The 18,520-nt window shown below is 56.8% G+C and overlaps 3 protein-coding genes and 1 long non-coding RNA gene across 6 annotated transcripts; 2 read left to right on the top strand and 2 right to left on the bottom strand.

The window, feature by feature from the left end:
- Window positions 1-485: 485 nt before the first annotated feature.
- Window positions 486-5,478, top strand: LOC132340193 (natural killer cell receptor 2B4-like). Its single transcript, XM_059871041.1, has 9 exons — window positions 486-729; window positions 2,296-2,613; window positions 2,692-2,997; window positions 3,719-3,844; window positions 4,141-4,217; window positions 4,473-4,538; window positions 4,643-4,711; window positions 4,821-4,880; window positions 4,957-5,478. The coding sequence occupies exons 1-9, from the start codon at window positions 657-659 to the stop codon at window positions 5,014-5,016; spliced, it is 1,155 nt and encodes a 384-aa protein (XP_059727024.1). The 5' UTR covers window positions 486-656; the 3' UTR covers window positions 5,017-5,478.
- On the bottom strand, window positions 5,415-12,767 carry LOC132340182 (signaling lymphocytic activation molecule-like). 2 transcript variants are annotated; one of them, XM_059871024.1, is made up of 8 exons: window positions 12,339-12,767; window positions 11,767-12,079; window positions 10,068-10,388; window positions 9,204-9,485; window positions 7,896-8,006; window positions 7,279-7,346; window positions 6,618-6,764; window positions 5,415-6,523 (listed from the first exon to the last, which is right to left on the bottom strand). In XM_059871024.1, the coding sequence occupies exons 2-8, from the start codon at window positions 11,816-11,818 to the stop codon at window positions 6,479-6,481; spliced, it is 1,026 nt and encodes a 341-aa protein (XP_059727007.1). In that variant the 5' UTR covers window positions 11,819-12,079; window positions 12,339-12,767; the 3' UTR covers window positions 5,415-6,478. The 2 variants fall into 2 exon arrangements, with proteins under 2 accessions (XP_059727007.1, XP_059727009.1); XM_059871026.1 differs by lacking the exon at window positions 12,339-12,767 and having other exon boundaries at window positions 11,767-12,208.
- Window positions 12,755-13,564, top strand: LOC132340257 (uncharacterized). Its single transcript, XR_009489825.1, has 2 exons — window positions 12,755-12,873; window positions 13,436-13,564. It is a non-coding gene; the product is annotated as an uncharacterized LOC132340257 (long non-coding RNA).
- Window positions 13,565-14,053: 489 nt separating this feature from the next.
- On the bottom strand, window positions 14,054-17,519 carry LOC132340190 (CD48 antigen-like). Of its 2 annotated transcripts, XM_059871037.1 has the most exons (4): window positions 17,174-17,519; window positions 16,481-16,801; window positions 15,201-15,455; window positions 14,054-14,526 (listed from the first exon to the last, which is right to left on the bottom strand). In XM_059871037.1, the coding sequence occupies exons 1-4, from the start codon at window positions 17,244-17,246 to the stop codon at window positions 14,432-14,434; spliced, it is 744 nt and encodes a 247-aa protein (XP_059727020.1). In that variant the 5' UTR covers window positions 17,247-17,519; the 3' UTR covers window positions 14,054-14,431. The 2 variants fall into 2 exon arrangements, with proteins under 2 accessions (XP_059727020.1, XP_059727019.1); XM_059871036.1 differs by lacking the exon at window positions 17,174-17,519 and having other exon boundaries at window positions 16,481-17,167.
- Between the last annotated feature and the right edge of the window lie 1,001 nt (window positions 17,520-18,520).

Genomic DNA, 18,520 nt, shown 5'->3' with positions numbered 1-18,520 from the left:
TGCATCCCGGTTCCTCCTTTCCCGGAGGGATTTGGGATTTGGGGGGGAGTTCGGGGACCCCCTGGCCGCTCGCGGTCTCCTGCTGCCACCTCCCGGCTCTGGCTTGAAAAGAATTCCCGGGATTTTCTCTCCCTGCCGGCTCGGGAGCGCGGGATGGGCGGGGATGGGGCTGCGGGGGGCGGCCACAGCGGCAAATCCCATTTTGGGATTTTTCCCCGAGTCGGGAGCTCGGGGGGGTTTGGGGCTGGAACGGGGATTTTGGGGCTGGAAAGTGCATTTTGGGGTTGGATACTCCTCCCCAAAGCTCCCGGTCCTGCTGCTGCGGTGCTCGAGCTGGGGACAGCGGAGCCACCGCGATGTCCCCAAGTGTCCCCGGCGCTCGCTGCAAAGGGAAAGCCAAACCCCCAAAACCCCGCGCCCTGCCCGGGCAGTTAAAATGAATTCCCTCCGAGCTCTGGGGCTGAGAGCGCCGCAGCCCGGCATGTCCTTGTCCCCTCTGCCACTGCGGTGCCCTGGGGGTGACAGCGCGGCCCAACCCCCCCGCAGGAGGAGGAGGAGGAGGAGGAGGAGGAGGAGGAAGGAGCCGCACGGAGCCCGAGCAGAGGAAGTCCCCGCCGGGCACTCGCAGCCCCGAGGGGTCCCCGCTGCGCTCCGAGATGTCCCCGCCCGGGGGTCGCCGCTGTCCCCCCGCGCTGCTGGCGCTGCTGCTGGGGCTGGCCGGGAGCCGAGGTGAGGAGGGGGCGCGGGGGGGGCCGGGGGGCTGCGGCAATTCGGGAATTGCGGGGAATTGGGGGATGGAGGGAAAAGCCGGAGCGGCGAGAGGGGCTCGGGGGGATGGAGAGGGGCTCGGGGGGATGGAGAGGGGCTGGCTGCGGGTTTGGGGGATTCTCCTCGGTTCTCTCAGCCCCCCCTTGCCCAGGGAGAGCCGAGCCGGGCCGGGCCGTGACGAGGGGCCGGTTCCCCTTCCTGGGCAGCGTTTCGGACGTGAAGTTTGCCTGAAAGTCGCGACTTCCCTGTCCCGACAGTTCCCCAAGCCCAGAGCAGTGACCTTTCCCTGTTCCCAATCTCAGATCCCTCTGCCGAGCCAGCGCAGCCCCGTCCGCTCTCCCGGGATTTTGGGACAGCTGCTGGTGACCCAGGGTCACTTTTCCCTAAAAGCAGCGATTCCTGCAGGAATTCTGGCACCTGGGGCAGGGGGAAATCCCTTCCTCATCAACGATCCCGGCTCCCGCTGTCCCAGGGAAGGATTTCCTGCCTCTCCCTGCACCAGCCCCAGGAATTCCCGAATTTCCCGAGCCCCGGGGTGTCCCCACACCCGCAGCTCTGCCCTGGAGCCGCTGGAGCTCCCGGAGCTCCCAGGGCAAAACCCTGGATGCGCCCGGGGAGGAATTTCCTGGCGGAAAAAGCCCCGGGATGGGTGGGATTGGAGGCGGGGGGTGGGGAAGGGGGGGTTTAGGGGGGCTGGGCTGGCAAAGGTGGCCCCAGAGCCGCCCTGACCACACGGAGCCGCAGGAAGCAGCGTCGGCCCTCCGGATGTTCCGCGGGTTTTATTTTGGGGGCCTCCGACATCCGGGGCTGCTCTGAGGAGAGAAAGGCAAAAGTTGGGGGGAAAGGGGGCAGGGGGGGAAATCCCCTGGGATTGGGGAGGGGGAACGGGCACTGGGAGGGTGGGGGGTGGTGTGGGGAGAGAGGAGCCCCCGGAAGGGGGAACGGACCTTGGCCAGTCTGGGAAAATGGGGAGAGGGGAAATTTGGGAATGGGATGGGGAATAGATGGAGAATCAGTTTGGGATGATGGGGTGAGAGGGGAAATTTGGGATGGGGATGGGGAATGGACACAGAACCAGTCTGGGATAATGGGGAGAAAATGGAAATTTCGGGATGGAGAATGGACATAGAATCAGTTTGGGAAAACAGGGAGAGAGGGGAAATTTGGGAATGGGATGGGGAACCAGCCCAGGATGGTGAAGAGAGAATGGAACTCCTGGAATGGGGGATAGGCACAGAACCAGTCTGGGAGAATGTGGAGAAAATTGAACTTTTGGGACGGGGAATGGACACAGAACCAAGTCTGGGATAGTGGGGAGAGAGGGGAAGTTTTGGGAATGGGATGGGGAATAGATGGAGAATCAGTTTGGGATGGTGTGGAGAGAGGGGAAATTTTGGGAATGGGATGGGGAATGGGCCCTGGGGCCAGGCGTGGCCTTGGTGGACGCTGCAGGTGTGTCTCCTCCAGAGCTGTGGAGCCTCTCCTGGGGTCACAGCCTCACCTGGGGCTCCTCTGGCTCTGGTTTAGGATTCCCGGAATGCGAAAATCTGGCTGTGACCGAGGGAGGGTCGCTGTGCCTGGGGCCGGAGGAACCCCCGCGGGAGTGGACAGAGATCCGCTGGAAAGTGAAAATTAATTCAGGAACGTGGCAGCGGATCCTGACAGCCCTCAGGGATGGAGCTGTCTCCTATCTCAAAGGTCCTTTCAATGGGAGAGCGAAATTCCAGCCGGGAAACCTCTCCCTGTGCATCTCCCCGGTTCACAGGGACGATCACGGGCTCTATAGGGCCGAGTTCGAGAATTCGGGAGCGATTTCATCCCGGTGCTTCCGAGTGTCCGTGTGGGGTGAGTGGCTGGGTCCTGGTCCCTGTGTCCCTTGTGCCCATGTCCCGCTGTCCCCTCTGACCCGCGCTGTCCCCGCAGACCCCGTCCCGCAGCCGGAGCTGAAATCCCAAATCCTGCAGCGGGGTCGGGGCTGGTGCCGCCTGGCCCTGCTCTGCTCCAGCCCCGGGAACGTCTCCTACAGCTGGGCCTGCGCCGGGGATCCCCCCGGGCAGATCCCGGAGCAGATCCCGGAGGAGATCCCGGAGGAGATCCCGGAGGAGACCCCGGGGATCCCCTCCCGGCTGCTGCGGAGGCTCCCCGAGGGCGCCGAACCCCAAATCTGCCTCTGCAACGTCAGCAACCCCGCGGGGTGGAGCGCGGCCCGCGCCCGCCTCACCTGCCCAGGTGCTCTTCCAGCGGGTGCCGGGCTGAGCACTGCGGGTTTTACAGGCCAGAAATGGGGGGAAAAATTGGGTAAATTTTGGAAAATATTGGGTAAAAATCTGCTGGAAAATATTAGGTAAAAATCATGTATATAGATGTAAATTATATAATTTCTAATTTAATCTTTGTGTGTAATATACATAATTTTTTTGTATGTATTCTATGTAAAATTCATACTTATATATATAAAATCAATTAATATATAAAAATATACTTACATATATAATATATACTGATTTATCTATTAAATTTATTTATATATAAAATTATACTTATTTTTAGATAAAATATTATAAAATATACTTATTTTTTATATATAAAATCCATCCTTATTTTCTCATATAGCACACTTATTTATCTGTAAAAAATGGACATTCATCTGTATAAAATCTACACGTATTTTTATATCAAATATGTAATTATCTATAGATACATTTATACTTATTTATTATTATTCATTATGCTTTATTTATTATTATTTATTATTATTTTTAAAGCCATAATTGTTTACATATAAAATATAAAATTATTTTTATATCTTTAATCAATAATTATTTAAATTTTTAAAATTTGATATACAGCAAAAATATAATTTTAGAGATTCAGGGGATCCTGGAATGCTTTGGGTGGGAAGGAACTCCAAATCCCAGCCCAGTTCCAGGATTCTGGGATTCTTTTCCAGAAATTCCCGAGAATTTCAGCCACTGGACACTGCTGGCCGTGGCCGTGGCTGTGGCCGTGGGGGTGATCCTGCTCCTCGTGGGCTGCTGCTGCTGGTGGAGGAAGAGGAGGAAGAATTCCCGGGAAGGTTTGTCGGGAATGTGGGGGCGGGATCCCAAATTTGGGGGTTTCTGACCCCAAACCGACCACTGGAACCCCAAAATCTGGGAGTTCTGATCCCAAACTGACCCTTGGAACCCCAATCTGAAAGTTCTCATCCCAACTGAGCCTTGGAACCCCAAAATCTGGGAGTTCTCATCCCAACTGACCCTTGGAACTCCAGTTTGGGAATTCTGACCCCACACTGACCCTTGGAACCCAAATTTGGGAATTCTGATCCCAAACTGACCTTTGGAACTCCAATTTGGGAATTCTGACCCCCAGGGACCCCCGGAACGCCCCCGGAGCAGGCGCTGACCATCTACGCCACGGTGGGAGAGAAGAAACCCCGCCAGGACCCCGTGAGTGCTGGGAATGTCCCTTCCCACCCCAAATCCGGGAATTTTGGGGTCGGAAAAGCCCCCCAAGGTCACCGAGTCCTCCCTGGGGCTGACCCCAGCCCGGTCACTCCTCGGACACTTCCAGGATTGGAACCCAAAGCTCGGGCAGTTCTCGGGCCTGAGCACACTCCCCATGGGGAAATCCCCTCCGTGTGGGAATTCCGGGAACCCCAAATTGATCCTTTTAACCATTCCCACCTTTTTTTGTGTCCCCAGGCCGGGACTGGCGAGGCCACCCAGGAAGGAGCCACCATCTACGCCGTGGTCACTCCCAGGACACTGGTAGGGTCATCCCTGTGGGATCCCCAGGCTGGATCCACTTTTTACCCATTTTTTATCCCAAAATTTCCCATTTTTTGCTCATCCCCACGCTTTTTCCCCGGCAGGAGCACCCCAAGCACCAGGAGGAACCCGGGAATTTCACCATTTACTCCACGGTCCAGTTTGACCGGAGGGTGAGGCTGTCCTGGAGTGTCCCCAAGCCTTGGGGACACCAAATCCATGTCCCCCGAGGTTCTGGGATCCCGCTTTTCCCAACGGGAATTTTTCCCCTTTTTCCCACAGCCTTCCTCCATCAAGAGGAAGAGGCTGGACCGATCTTTGGTCTCCACCGCCTACTTGGAGGTAACGGAGAACCCACGGGGCTTTTTGGGATCCAGAATTCCCCAAAATGCCCCAAATCCCGCCCGTTTCCTGGCAGGATAACGGGGGCTACAGGCGCTTGGGCTTCCCAAATCCCGCCGACCACCAGCACCCCTGAAACCCCGGAATTCCCATCCCGGTGGAATTCTCCTCCTGGGAACTGCAGCCCCCACTGGGATCCATGGAACAGAAACATCCAGAAATTCGGGTTTTCCCCCCAAGATTCAACCCCCAGCTGCGCCTCGGAGCGAAGATCTGGGGATGGAAAACTGTGGAAGGGATGGATTTGGGATTGGGCAGTGGGATGGGAATTCTGTGGGGTTTGGGAAGTTTGGGAATCCTTTTTTTTTCCTTTTCCTGGTGAAGAGTGTGAAGAGGTCTGGGTTCACCAATCGGAGTTTCCAGTTTTGGGGTGGGTTCGGTGCTGGCCAAAGTCCAGGCGCTCGCTGGAGTTGTTTGCTCATTTCCTGCTGAGAGATCTGGATTAGGAGGAGGAGGGCAAAACAGGCTCAAAACTTTAAAAGATGTAAAAAAAACCTTTATTGGCTGAGTTAAATATAAAATAATACAAAAATCAGAATGAACATGGAATGCTTATCTCCCCCCCACCCTCTTTCCTCCCCCACTGACAACATAAAGAGACAAAACCTGGGATTTTCAGTCATTTTTCCAACTCAAAATTGCCTTTCTTCATCTCTCTCGTGGAGAGGAGTCTCTCCTGCCATGCCATGGAGACTTCTCCACAAGAAACATTCTTTCCTGGCTTTTAACTTTAATTTTAATTTCCATGAAGTCCTTTGCGAGATAGCCGTGGTTGCGTGGCCTGCACGAGAGGATTTGGGCCGGACAGTCTCGGCCTCGTGGCCACTCCAGATTTCAGAGGGGTCCTGGACCTTGTCCTGGGCTGCATCCAAAGGAGTGTGGGAGGGTTCTCATCTCTGGAATGGTGAGATCCCACCTGGAATGGTGAGATCCCACCTGGAATGGTGAGATCCCACCAGGTCTGGTGCCCCCAACACGAGAAGCTCCTGGAGCTGTCACAGGTCTGGGAATGACCATTCCAGGTTCCACAGCTGTGGGAATGACCATTCCAGGTTCCACAGCTGTGGGAATGACCATTCCAGGTTCCACAGGTCTGGGAATGACCATTCCAGGTTCCACAGGTCTGGGAATGACCATTCCAGGTTCCACAGGTGTGGGAATGACCATTCCCGTTGGATCCTCCATCACTCCCAGCTCCAGGTGCATCCAGAGCCTCTCTCCCTTCTCCCACGGCTCCAGGATCCCGCTGGAATTCCTCCAGCACAGCCTGGAATTCCTTCCCTGTGTCCAGCCCTTGTTTGACCACCCCACATCGCTCCGGCCACGCTGGACACGCCGCTCGATTCCTTTGGGGGTGTTCAGGGATCCCCAAAGGATTTCCCGGGATCCCCAAAGGATCCCCTGGGATCAGCGGTGATTCCAGCCAGGAATGGATCCCAGGGAGGCTCTGGAGGTGCTCAGGGATCTCCAAAGGATCCCCCGGGATCCCCAAAGTATTTCCCGGCGATTCCAGCCGGGAATGCAGATCCTGGAGAGGCTCAGGCCACAGGAAGGGTCACGCTGGCATAAACCGTCGTGGGCTCCTTGCAGGGGACAAAAATGGGGACACGAAGGGGTCAGCGAGGTGGCTGGGCTGGGGGTGCCCCACGGGCGGGGGTTGGGGACGGTCCCCCTTACCTGGGACAGCGGGGGGCGTCCCCGCGGGGTTGGGGACCCGGCTGGGGACCGGGGGGCTCCATCAGGGGCCGGGGGTGGCCCGGTGGCCGCGGCGTAGATGGTGGTGCAGGACAGGGGGGTGGCGTTGGGGACGGTCCCTTTGGGCTTCTGAGGGAGGGGACAAAGGGTGGGCAGCGAGCCGAGGGTCCCCACGGGGCCACCCTGGTCCTGCCGCCGGGGCTGTGCCCGGCTGGGCTCGGGAAAGGGGGAAAATCCCAGAGTTTGTCCCCAAAACCACCGTGGGACCTCGGGGGCTCGGTGCCTTGTGTCACCCGGCTTCATTCCCGAGATTCCCAAATTCCTGGTGAGTGGGGCGGCAGGGATGGGGGACAAACCCCCTCCCCAATGACACCCTCTCATTTTTCCCTCCTTTCCCTTATTTTTCCCCCTTTCTCCCCCTTTTCTTCTTTTTCTCCCTTAATCCCCTTTTTACCCTTTCCCTCCCTTTTTTTTATCTTTTCCTCCACTTTTTCCCTTTATTTTCCTTTTCTTTGCCCTTTTGACCCCTACTTTCTCTCCCCTTTTTTCCTCCTATGCCTCTTTTTCCCCATTTCCCCTTTTTTCCATCCTTATCCCTGTTTTTTCCTCATTTTCCCCTTTTTTCCCCATTTTTCTCCCTTACCTGCACCCGCTGCACCTGGGCGTAGATGGTGGCGCTGGCTGGAGTGACCTGGGAGGGGTCCTGGTCACCTGTGGGGTGGGGAGGGGTCGCACAATCCCGGGATCAGCCAGGTTGGAAAAGAATTCCGAGGTCACCAAGTCCAAGCAGTGTCCGGTCCCCTCTTGGTCATCCCGAGGAATCTCCAGGAATTCCTCGGACACTCCAACCCTCCCTGAGCCCCTTCTGAGCCCTTTTCCCTTTTCCAGGAGGAATTTTCCCAATTTTCCAGCCCTGGCACAGCTCGAGGCCGTTCCCTCTTGCCCCGTTCCCTGGGATCAGATCCCAAATCCCCCTTGGCAGATCCCAAATCCCCCCTGGCTCCCCCTTTTCTCCAGGCTGAGCCCCCCCCAGCTCCCTCGGGAATTCTCCTTCCAGGATTTTCTCTCCCAGGAGCTCATCCTGGGAGGATCCCAGCCATCCCAGGCCCAGTCCCTCCTCCTGTCCCTCAGGACACCGGGTGGCCACAGGGGACCGGTCACAGCCAGGACTCGATGACCTCGGAATTCTTTCCCAGCCTCTGGAATTTTGGGGATCAGCCCTTGGGGACCCCTGCCCACTCCAGGACCCCCCAAACTCACATTTGGCCGAGCGGGTGGCCCTGCAGGTGACAACGACCACGATGACGATGACGACGATGACACCGAGCACCACCAGAGGCACCAGGAGCTCTGTCCTCACCCCAGGGACACCTGGGACAGCAGGGGACACACAGGGGAGGTGGCCCCAGGTCACCAGAGCCTTTCGTCACCTCTGTCACCCGATTTGGGGCTGATTTTTGTCACCTGTCACCTGATTTCCATCACTTTGTCCCCTGACTTTGGGGTGGATTTTTCTCACCACTGTACCCTAATTTTGTCACCAGATTTGGAGGCCGAATTTGTCACCTCTGTCACCTGATTTGGGGTTGATGCGCCACAGAACAGGAAGCAAAGGGCAGGAAATGCCTCTGAGCTCTCTTTATTTGCCTTCTTTGAGCTAAAAACCCGCTGGGGGCTGGATGTGGGGTCGGGAAAAAACCCTAAAATCTCCCTGGTGGCTTTGAGGGGGCTTGAGGGACAGAAATACTTTGAATGTTCATAGAAATATCTCCAATATCCGTAAAAATCTCCTGTCCAAGGGGGATCCCATTAATCCATTGAACTATCTCCAATATCCGTAGAATTCTCTCAAAATTCCAACACGAATCTCTCAAATTTCTGCCCAAATCCACCAAGTTGACACCCCTGTGCTGAGAGCACAGGGACATCTCCAGAGCTTCCTTCCCACCCCATAATCCTGGAATTCTGGGATTCTGGAGTTCCAGGATTCCGGGGTTCTGATATTATGGGATCTCACAATTCTGGGTTTATGGGATTCTGGGGTTCTGGGGTTCCAGGATTCTGGGATTCCAGGATTCTGGGGTTCTGGGGTTCCAGGATTCTGGGGTTCTGGGGTTCCAGGATTCTGAGGCTCCGGGATCCCAGGGTTTGAGAGTTCTAAGATTCTGGGATTCCAGGATTCTGGGATTCTGGAATTCCAGGATTCCGTGATTCCAGGGTTCTGGGGAACTGGGGTTCTGGGGTTTCAGAATTCTGGGATTCTGGGGTACTGGGATTTCATGATTCCAGGATTCCGGGGTTCTGGGATTCTGAAATTCCAGGATTATGGGATTCTGGGGTTCTGGGGGCCTGGGATTCCAGGATTCTGGGGTTCCAGGATTACGGGATTCCAGGATTCTGGGGTCCTGGGATTCCAGGGTTCTGGGGTTCCAGAATTACGGGATTCCAGGATTCTGGGATTCCAGGATTACGGGATTCCAGGGTTCTGGGGTCCTGGGATTCTGGGGTCCTGGGATTCCAGGATTCCGTGGTTCTGGAACTCCAGGATTCCGGGGTCCCAGGACCTACCCCTGAGCTGGGAGCCGCAGCGGGCGGCGTCGAAGGTGGCGCGGCGGCTGCTGACGGGGTTGCGGGCGGTGCAGACGCAGCCGAAGGCCGCGCTCCGCAGCGGGAACGAGAGTGTCAGGACGCTGCCGTTGCCCGAGCAGATCCCCCCGGTGCCGTTGTCCCGGCTGTCCCAGCTGTAGGAAACCTCGTCCCCCCGCTCCGAGGAGCAGCGCAGAGCCAGGGAGCAGCTCCCGTTGGAGGATTCCTGGTGGAGGATCCGGATGCTGGGATCGGCCACCGGCTCTGGGGAGAGACGGGAATGCCGAGGCTTGGACATGAGGGTTGGCGTTTTCCACCTCCCGCATCCCAGACCTGCTCCCAAAGGGCTGAGAACACCCAGAAAAAAACCAGCAACATCCAGGAAAGCAGCAGGAAATTCCTGGAGAAGCCTGGGAATATCCAGCAAAAAGCCAGGAAATTCCAGCAAAAAGCTGGGATTGACCTCCAGCTCCGGAAAAAGGAGAAATGGAAATTCCAGGATTCTTTGGACATCAAAGTGGGCACTTCCCACCTCCCTGACCACCACCCACCTCCCAGACCTGCTCCCAAAATGCCAGAATCATCCAGGAAAAGGCCTGGAACATCCAGGAACAGGCCTGGAACATCCAGGAACAGGCCTGGAACACCCTGGAAAAGGCCTGGAACACCCAGGAAAAGGCCTGGAACATCCAGGAACAGGCCTGGAACACCCCGGAAAAGGCCTGGAACATCCAGGAACAGGTCTGGAACACCCTGGAACGGGCCTGGAACATCCAGGAACAGGCCTGGAACACCCCGGAAAAGGCCGGGATCACCATCCTGGCGATTCCCAGGGGATTTTTTTACCGAACACCTCCAGCTGGATCTGCCAGACCTCCTCCTCCGAGCCCTTGCTGACGCTGTACTCGTAGAGCCGCCGGTCATCCCGGCTGGTGTTGAGGATTTCCAGGGAAAAGTCCTCCTTGTGGAAGCGCATCCGCCCCGGCTCGTACTCCGTGTGGTTCCCGCCGGAAATCTTCAGCAGGAATTTCTTCTTCAGCGGCTCCTGGGTGATTTTTTTCCAGGAGGCTTCCCCGAATTCCTCGGTGCACTCCCGCAGCTCGCGGGGGATCCGCAGGAGCGTCGCCTCCCCCAGAGTCCCCAGCAGCGTTTCCCTGGCTCCGGTCCCTGGGAAGAGGGGAGGGAGAAGGGTTGAGGCTCGCGGGGATCATCCTCATCCCAATCCTGGAGGAATCCTCTGGGATCGGGTCAGGGATGGCGCTGGATCCAGCCTGGTGATCCACAGGATCCCAGATCCATGGGAGAAACCTCCAGATCCAAGGAGGAGACCCCAAATCCAAGAGAGAAACCCCCAGATCCAAAGGTGAGACCCCAAATCCAAAGGTGAGACCCTGAATCCAAAGGTGAGACCCCAAATCCAAAAGGAGAGACCCCAAATCCAAAGGTGAGACCCCAAATCCAAAGGTGAGACCCCAAATCCAAAAGGAGAGACCCCAAATCCAGAGGTGAGACCCCAAATCCAAAGAAGTCTCTTTCCCAACTTCAAACATCCTGGAATTTTGGGAATTGCAGCCTCCTGGGAGCAGGCTCAGGTACAAACCCACATTTTCCCTCAGGCTGAGGTGGTCCCAGGTTGGTTTTTTTGGAAAAAATGTGAGGGGTTTCATCTCCCACAGCCTGGGATTCCCGTGGGAGGATTTTTCCCCCCAAAACCCCTCTGCTGTTTTTTATTCCAAGCCAATGATTCAGAATTTCCTCGACTTGGATTTTGCTCGACTCAGATTTTCCCTCATTTCTGGGCAAACAAATTTTGGTTTTGTAGGAAATTGTGGGAGGAGGAGGAAGAGGAGGAAGAGGAGGAGCCAAATCTGGAGCTCCCAAAAGCAGAGAAGGGTCCCCATTGTGCCACCCCCACTTTTCCCAAAGTCTGTATTCCATGGGTTTTGCCCAGAAAGGAAAGGAAAAAGGAAAAAGGAAAGGAAGAAAAAGGGAAAAAAGGGAAAAAAAAGGAAGAAAAAGGGAAAATGGAAAAAGGAAATGATCTCCTGGTGGTGGAACCTGGAATTTTGGCTGGAATCTTGGAGGGAATTTTGGCTTTCCAGACCCCCCCAAAAGAGAGATTGGTCCCATTTTCATGGAAGTTGTCCCATGGCAAAGGGTTGGGAGCCAGCGATCCTCAAGGTCCTTCCAGCCCAAACCATTCCATGATTTTATTCCTTGGGAATCTCCCAGCCCAGGGATCTGAGCCAACCCTCCGGGAATCTTCCTCTGGAACATCCCAGCTCCTTCTGGCACTGAATTAATCCCTCAGGGCTCTCAGAACCCCGCTAAAATTCACCCAAACCCTTCACTTTTCCACCTGATTTTTTTCCATCACATTTGAATCCCATCCCCCCTTTGGGAGATTTTTAGGGACGCTCCTCACATCCCACCCGGAGCACCTCCACCCCAAAGCCCTAAACCCCTGCAGATCCACCCAAAAAACCCCAAAATTCAGGAAAAAACACCAAGACCCCCCCCAAATCGGGGAGGAAACCGTACATACCCCAAAGAGCTGCGAGGGTGAGGAGCAGCCGGAGCCAGGCCCCGGAGCCCATCCCGGGATCACGGAGCCTCCGCTGCTCCGGGGCTCAGAGCAGGTGCTGACAGGAAGATCTTCACCCCCAGGCCTCTCATTTCCTGTTTTTGGGGCTGATTGAGTCGAACCTTTGCCTTTTATCTTCTTCGGTTGGAAATTATTCAAAGCGCGGGGTTGTGCTCCGTGCCCCAGAGGTGAAAAAGGAAAAAGCAGAAGAAAGCAGAAAAAGGGGTTTGGTTTTTCCACCAGGATTCCATCATCCTGCTGAGGGGTCCTCAAACTGCTCCGAAAAAAGAGGAAAAATCCAGGTTTGGAGGAATTTCCTGGATTTTTCCAGCTCTGGAGAGGTGGAAGCTTCAAAGCGATCCTGCTAAAGGATGTGGGCGGCTCCTCGGAGCATCCCAAAATCTGCTCCACCCCCCCAGGGGTGGGACCACCCAGAAAGGGGAGGAAACCCCAAATTTCCCGGGAATATCCCAGCCTGGAGCTCCGTGGGATCCACAGAAGGAGGAGAAGGACGGGAGGTCCCCAAAACTCACCCGGGAGAAGCCAAATCCTCGTTCTCGGTGGATTTGGGACCACCTGGAGATGGGGACGGTCCTTCCTGGTGGAATGGCTGGGAAAGAATGGGAAAAATCCAGTCGTGGATCTGCTGCTGGAAAATCTTGACTGGTTTTGGTGGAGGAGCTTTGAAATCCGAGGGTTTTTGCCTTTTTCTTGCTCCAAATTTTGCCGTTTTTCCCAATTTTCAGGGCGTGGATGGAGCAGGAATTCCAGGATCCCTGAGGCTGGAGAAGAGCTCCGGGATCCAACAATCCAAGGTGCCACCGACTCCCACCTTGCTGTTCCTTGGACACCTCCAGGGATGAAAATCCCAGGATTTGAACCCAAACCCAATCCTGGGATTGGATCACATCCCGCTGCTCTCCAGGGAAGCCCAGCTTGGAGTTTTCCCCGAGGTTTTGCTGCTGGGAAATGATTTTTGAATGGCAAAAAAACCCGAAGCCACCCAAAAACCCCCGCCCGGAACCTCCTGTCAGGCTCCTCCTTCCTTGCTCAGAAAGCACCTGATAGGTAAAACCCCAAAGCCATCATTTCTCAAAAATCAGACTTTTACCAAAAAATACAGATGGGGAAGCGCAGGATGAAATAATCCAGGAAAAACAGCAGTGGCTCTTCCTGGAAACTTCTGGAATGGGAGCTTGGAAGGATTTTGGGGTGGAAAAGCAGTTGGTTGTGGGGTGTTTGGGGGTATTTTGGGATATTTGGGGGTATTTTGGGGTTTTGTGGGGGTGTTTTTAGAGGCACAAATCCCACCTGGAATTCCCGTGGCCAGGCTGGATTTCTCCATGGATTTCTCCACCAGTTCAACCCCCAGGTCCCAAAAGGAAAATTTTCACCCTGGAAATGGTCCAGAAAAGCCAAAAAATCCCCCCCCCCCAAAAAAAAAAACCCACCAATTTTCCCCACCTGGGCTTGGCTGGCATGGAGCAGGAAAAATTAATGAAGTGAAATCATCCAGAGGAAAATTCCTTTTGGGAAGCATTTTGGGGAGCAAGGAACAAAAAATGCCGGGGAAAACCTCTTTTAAGTGGAAACAATGATCCTAAATCCTTTCTTCTCCCCATCAACTCAGCCTGGAATGTTCTGGCTGGAAGCTCTCCCGAAATTCAGCAGCGGGATCAACGTTTATCAATTTCCAGAGGTTTTTGGGACATCCTGGATTTTACAAGTGGAATAAAAGCTCAAAATCTCCACAAGGGAATGGATCAAGACCCCAAAAAATTCTTTCCAAGGGGCAAAATCACTGGAAAAATCAACTTTGGTGTTAAAATCATCACCCAAGGAGCAGGAATTATCCCTGGCTGCTCCTCAGGCATGGCTGGAATCACTTGGAATTTTCCAAGGAAGTCCCTGTTGACCCTTGGATGATTCCAAGGAATCTTTGGGAATCTTTGCCTAAAGTGGAACTTTTTGGGATTTATGGAGGTGAAATCCCCGATTTTCCCCTTTTTAGCGCTGGGTTGGTGGAGCTGGAAGTGTCCCAAACTTTTCCAGGGTTTTTTTTTGGGGGGCTGAGGGATCATCTCCATCATTCCCGAGATTTCTTCCCGCCCCGCTGGATCCGTGTCCCCCCCTCCGGAGCCAGACCCTCCTCTGGGGGACAGAGGAAGGGATTTTGTCCCCAAAAACGGGGCTGGGGGGAAACACTGAAATCCCTGAGCCCAGGGAAAAATCCAGAAAATCCCAAAGATGGGGTGTCCAGGATGGAATTTAATGTGCAAAGAAACATCTGGGAAATCCAAACCCGACCCCAAGCCCTCCCTCGCAGGGAGCACCAAAGGCGCCGCCTTGGCCCCGCCCTTCGAGGCCATCCCAAAAATTGGAGGATCCCCCAGAATTCCAGGGAACCCCGGGAAGGGCTCAGATGGGGTCTCCCCGCAGATTTTGGGATGGTTTTGGGGAGAGAAGGATTTCCGGATTAACCCCGAGCTGAACGGGCCCGGTGACGCCGCTCCCTCGCGCGCCCGCGGTTTTTCCGCGCCCGGAGGATTTCGGGATCTTCATCCAGGTGTTGGTCCTGTGGTGCTGGCAGGTGAGGAGGTGACCGGAGGTGCCACCCGCGGGGTCCTCAAGCCACGGTGAGCAGGAGGAAGAGGAGGACGAGGTGTCCCAGGGCCACCAGGGCGCGGGGCGCGGCGCAGGTGGCGGACGAGGAGGATTCGTCTGGAGGCAGATCCAGGAGCTCCAGGAGGGTCCCCAAATCCCTCCCCAAACCCACGGGAGGAGGGAAAAGGGATCCCCCACCCCTGGGATCCACCTTGGGACTGGGATCTGCTCCCAGGGATCATTTTGGGGGGTGCAGGGAGCCCCTGACCCCTCCTGGATTGATTTTTGGGGTTCAGGGACCCCCCGATACACCATGGGGTCAGTTTTGGGGTTCAGGGATTCTCCGACAGCACAGCGGAGTCGATTTTGGGGTGGAATCCAAAAATCAGGACAGAAGAAGGGCCTCGAGCTGTGCCAGGGGAGGCTCAGGGTGGGAAATTTGGGGAAATTTCTCCTGGAAAAGGGGAAAAGGCCTTGGAAGGGGCTCAGGGAGGTTTGGGGTGTCCATCCCTGGAGATCCCCCTGGATGACCAGGAGGGGTCAATCCCAGGGAGGTTTGGGGTGTCCATCCCTGAGGTGTCCGAGGAACCCCTGGAGATCCCCCGGATGACCTCGTGGCTCAGCCCCACGGGGTCAGCCCCACGTTGGACCGATGACCTCGTGGCTCCTTCCCAACCCCAACAGTTCTGTGGGATGGCTCTCAAAGTCCCCAGACCCCCCCCAAACCACTCTGGGGACATCCCAAAGGCCAGGCCAGCCCTGCCCGGAGCCGTGGCCGGCCCTGGCCGTACCTGTCCAGCTGCAGGGGGGCCGGAAGGTCAGCGAGGCGTTGCTGGAGGACACGGGGTTGCTGACCTTGCACACGTAGGTTTCCACCGTGGGGTTGATGGAGACCTCCAGGATGGGGCCCTCCTTCATCACGAGCTTCTGGGGAGGGATCCACTCGTAGGTGACCCCTTCGAGGGCCACGGAGCAGTTCAGGGTGGTGTTGCACACCTCAGAGTCACCGCTGGTGGTGGCCGTCACGCGGGGCTTCGGGACCAGGTCTGCAGGAGAGGCCAGCATGGCACAAAGTCCCCCTGGAGCTCCTGGACAGTGCCCAGGATGGCACAAAGTCCCCCTGGAGCTCCTGGAGAGTGCCCAGGATGGCACAAAGTCCTCCTGGAGCTCCTGGAGAGTGCCCAGGATGGCACAGAGTCCCCCTGGAGCTCCTGGACAGTGCCCAGGATGGCACAGAGTCCCCCTGGAGCTCCTGGACAGTGCCCAGGATGGCACAGAGTCCCCCTGGAGCTCCTGGACAGTGCCCAGGATGGCACAAAGTCCCCCTGGAGCTCTGGGACAGTGCCCAGGATGGCACAATGTCCTCCTGGAGCTCTGGGACAGTGCCCAGGATGGCACAAAGTCCTCCTGGAGCTCCTGGACACTGCCCAGGATGGCACAAAGTCCCCCTGGAGCTCCTGGACAGTGCCCAGGATGGCACAAAGTCCTCCTGGAGCTCTGGGACAGTGCCCAGGACGTCACGATGTCCCCATGAGGTTCTTGGACAACCAAGAAGTCACAACATCCTCCTGGAGCTCTGGGACAACCCCCAGGATGTCACAAGGTCCCCATGAGGCTCTTAGACAACCCAGATGTCACAATGTCCCTGTGGGGCAGTGGGGCAACCCCGAGAATGTCACAATGTCCCCAGCCCACCCATGGAGCTCTGGGACAACGTCTCCATGAGGTTCTTGGACAATCTGGAAGTCACAAAGTCCCCATGGAGCTCTGGGACAATCCCCAGGACCTCACAATGTCCCCAACCCACCCATGGAGCTCTGGGACAACGTCCCCATGAGGTTCTTGGACAACCTGGAAGTCACAACCTCCCCATGGAGCTCTGGGACAATCTCTTGAGCACATCACAACATCCCCAGCCCACCCATGGAGCTCTGGGACAATGTCCCCATGAGGTTCTTCGACAACCAGGAAGTCACAAAGTCCTCGTGGAGCTCTGGGACAATCCCAGGACCTCACAACGTCCCCAGCCCCACCGTGGGGCTCTGGGACAGTTCCCTGTCCCCACACTCACCGTAGACCCTCAGCAGGACCCTCTGGACGCTTTCCCTGCCCGTGTCATCCTCCAGGTGGAGGCGGTACTCGCCGCTGTCCCCGAGGCTCAGGCGGCTCATTCGGAGGGTTCCGTTGGCCAGCAGCTCCAGGCGCCCCCCAAAGCGGCTCTGGGGGTACCTGGGCTGCTCCCCCCGCTCCCGGCTGGCGATCCTCAGCTGGTTTTCCCAGCGCCAGTGGATTTGGGAGTATTTCGAGGGGTTTTGGGGGTTTTGGGGGTTCAGGAAGACCACCCCGCCAACAGCTCCGGTCACCTTCAAGGGTGGGGGTTCTTCTGTCCAGGCTGCCAAAAAAAATTGGGGATGGTGGAGTTGGGTTCGTCCTTCCCTGGGTCTCATCCCACTTGGAATTCCAGACAGGTTCAAAATGGAAATGAACATTAAAAATAAAATTGAAACAGCTCGGCCCCGTCTGGAGCCCTTTGCACGAAGAGGGGCAGGAGCAGCGTTTCGGATTTTCCCACCCCAAATTCCTCAGGGATGAATTTTTCCCTCACTTCCATTTTTTGGGACTCCGTGTGGGGACGGTCCGTCCCCTCAGGGCATGGTGGCTCTCATGGGGAGGGACCTGGTGGTGGCACCTTGTGGAGACAGGGTGGGGTCACCCCAAGGTCCCCAGCTGTCCCCAAAGCCACGTCCCCACCCCAGCCCCGTACCTGGCGCGGTGAAGAGGAGGAAAAGGAGGAAGAGGAGGAAGAGGAGGAGGTTCAGCGCCAGCCCGGGCGCCATTTTGTCGCCAACGTCACCTCACCGAGGGTGGGACACGGCCAAACCCAGGGTGGGGCACCCCTCAGGGGGGACCGCCCTCACGGGGCAGCTGCTCCCCAAGGACCCCCAAGGCCGGAGCCCCCCAAGACCCCCCAAAACTTGGGGCGGGGGGATTTTGATGGCGGGGGAGAAACCGCGTGATGGGAGGTTCCTCTTCCTCTTCCGGATCATAACGGCGTTTGGGTGGAACCTGAAGTTATCAGGGTTACACAGGCAGCCCTTGGGCCTGATGGGGACACATCCCCCAGATCCCCACTGGAGTGGCCCCAAGGCCCCCCAAAACCCCTCCAAAACCCACCCAGATCCCCCAAATCCTCAACAAAACCCACCCAGACCACTGAAAACCCCTCAAATCCCCCTAAAATCTACCCAGACTCCCCCAAGTCCCTCAAATCCCAAATCCATCCAGGATCCCCCCACTGTCCCCATGGCCAGTGGGACACTGACCCCAAGGGTCACATGTCCCCCTCACTGTGGGTGACCAGAGTGACCCCAAAGCCTGGGGGGATTTGGGATCTGATCCCAGGGGGTTTGGGATCTGATCCAGGGGGGTTTGGGATCTGATCCCAGGGGGGATTTGGGATCTGATCCCAGAGGGGTTTGGGATCTGATCCCAGGGGGGTTTGGGATCTGATCCAGGGGGGGTTTGGGATCTGATCCCAGGGAATGGGGCAGGACGAGAGGGAACGGCCTCGAGCTGTGCCAGGGCTGGAAATCTGGGATGATTTTTCCATGGAAAAAGAGTTGGGAAGCGTCGGGAGGGGCTCAGGCAGGGCTGGATCCCCATCCCGGGATGCATCCGAGGGATCCCTGGACATTCCCCTGGATGACCTCGGGCTGGCCAGGCCGGCTCGATCCCAGCTCCCTCCCGGGATTCTCCCCCATCCCCAAACCATCCCCGCGGGATTTCCCGGGGTCGCCGCTCCAGACGCCGCCGAGGAGGGGCTGGAATTCCATCGCGGGTTCCTCCCCGCCCGGCCACGCTCGGCGCCTTTGTCGCGGCTCCCCGCGGCCACCGCCACCCCCGCTGTCCCCTCGCTGGGGACAAACGGCCCTCGGCGTCTTCCCACGGGCGGGGGTCGGCCAACAAAGGGACCCCGCGACCCCCGCTGCGCCCTGACCCACTTGGGGCCGACCCGGGGCTGTCCCCGTCCCGCTCCGGTGTCGCCTCGCTGCGGTGACACCAAAACCGAGGGAGGAGAAATGGGAATGGCGATTGGCGGGATGCAAATTAA

The sequence above is a fragment of the Haemorhous mexicanus genome, chromosome 31, assembly GCF_027477595.1.
Source record: "Haemorhous mexicanus isolate bHaeMex1 chromosome 31, bHaeMex1.pri, whole genome shotgun sequence".
NCBI lineage: Eukaryota > Metazoa > Chordata > Aves > Passeriformes > Fringillidae > Haemorhous > Haemorhous mexicanus.
Note: the sequence above shows the minus strand (reverse complement) of the source record. Positions and strands in the feature narration are given on the sequence as shown.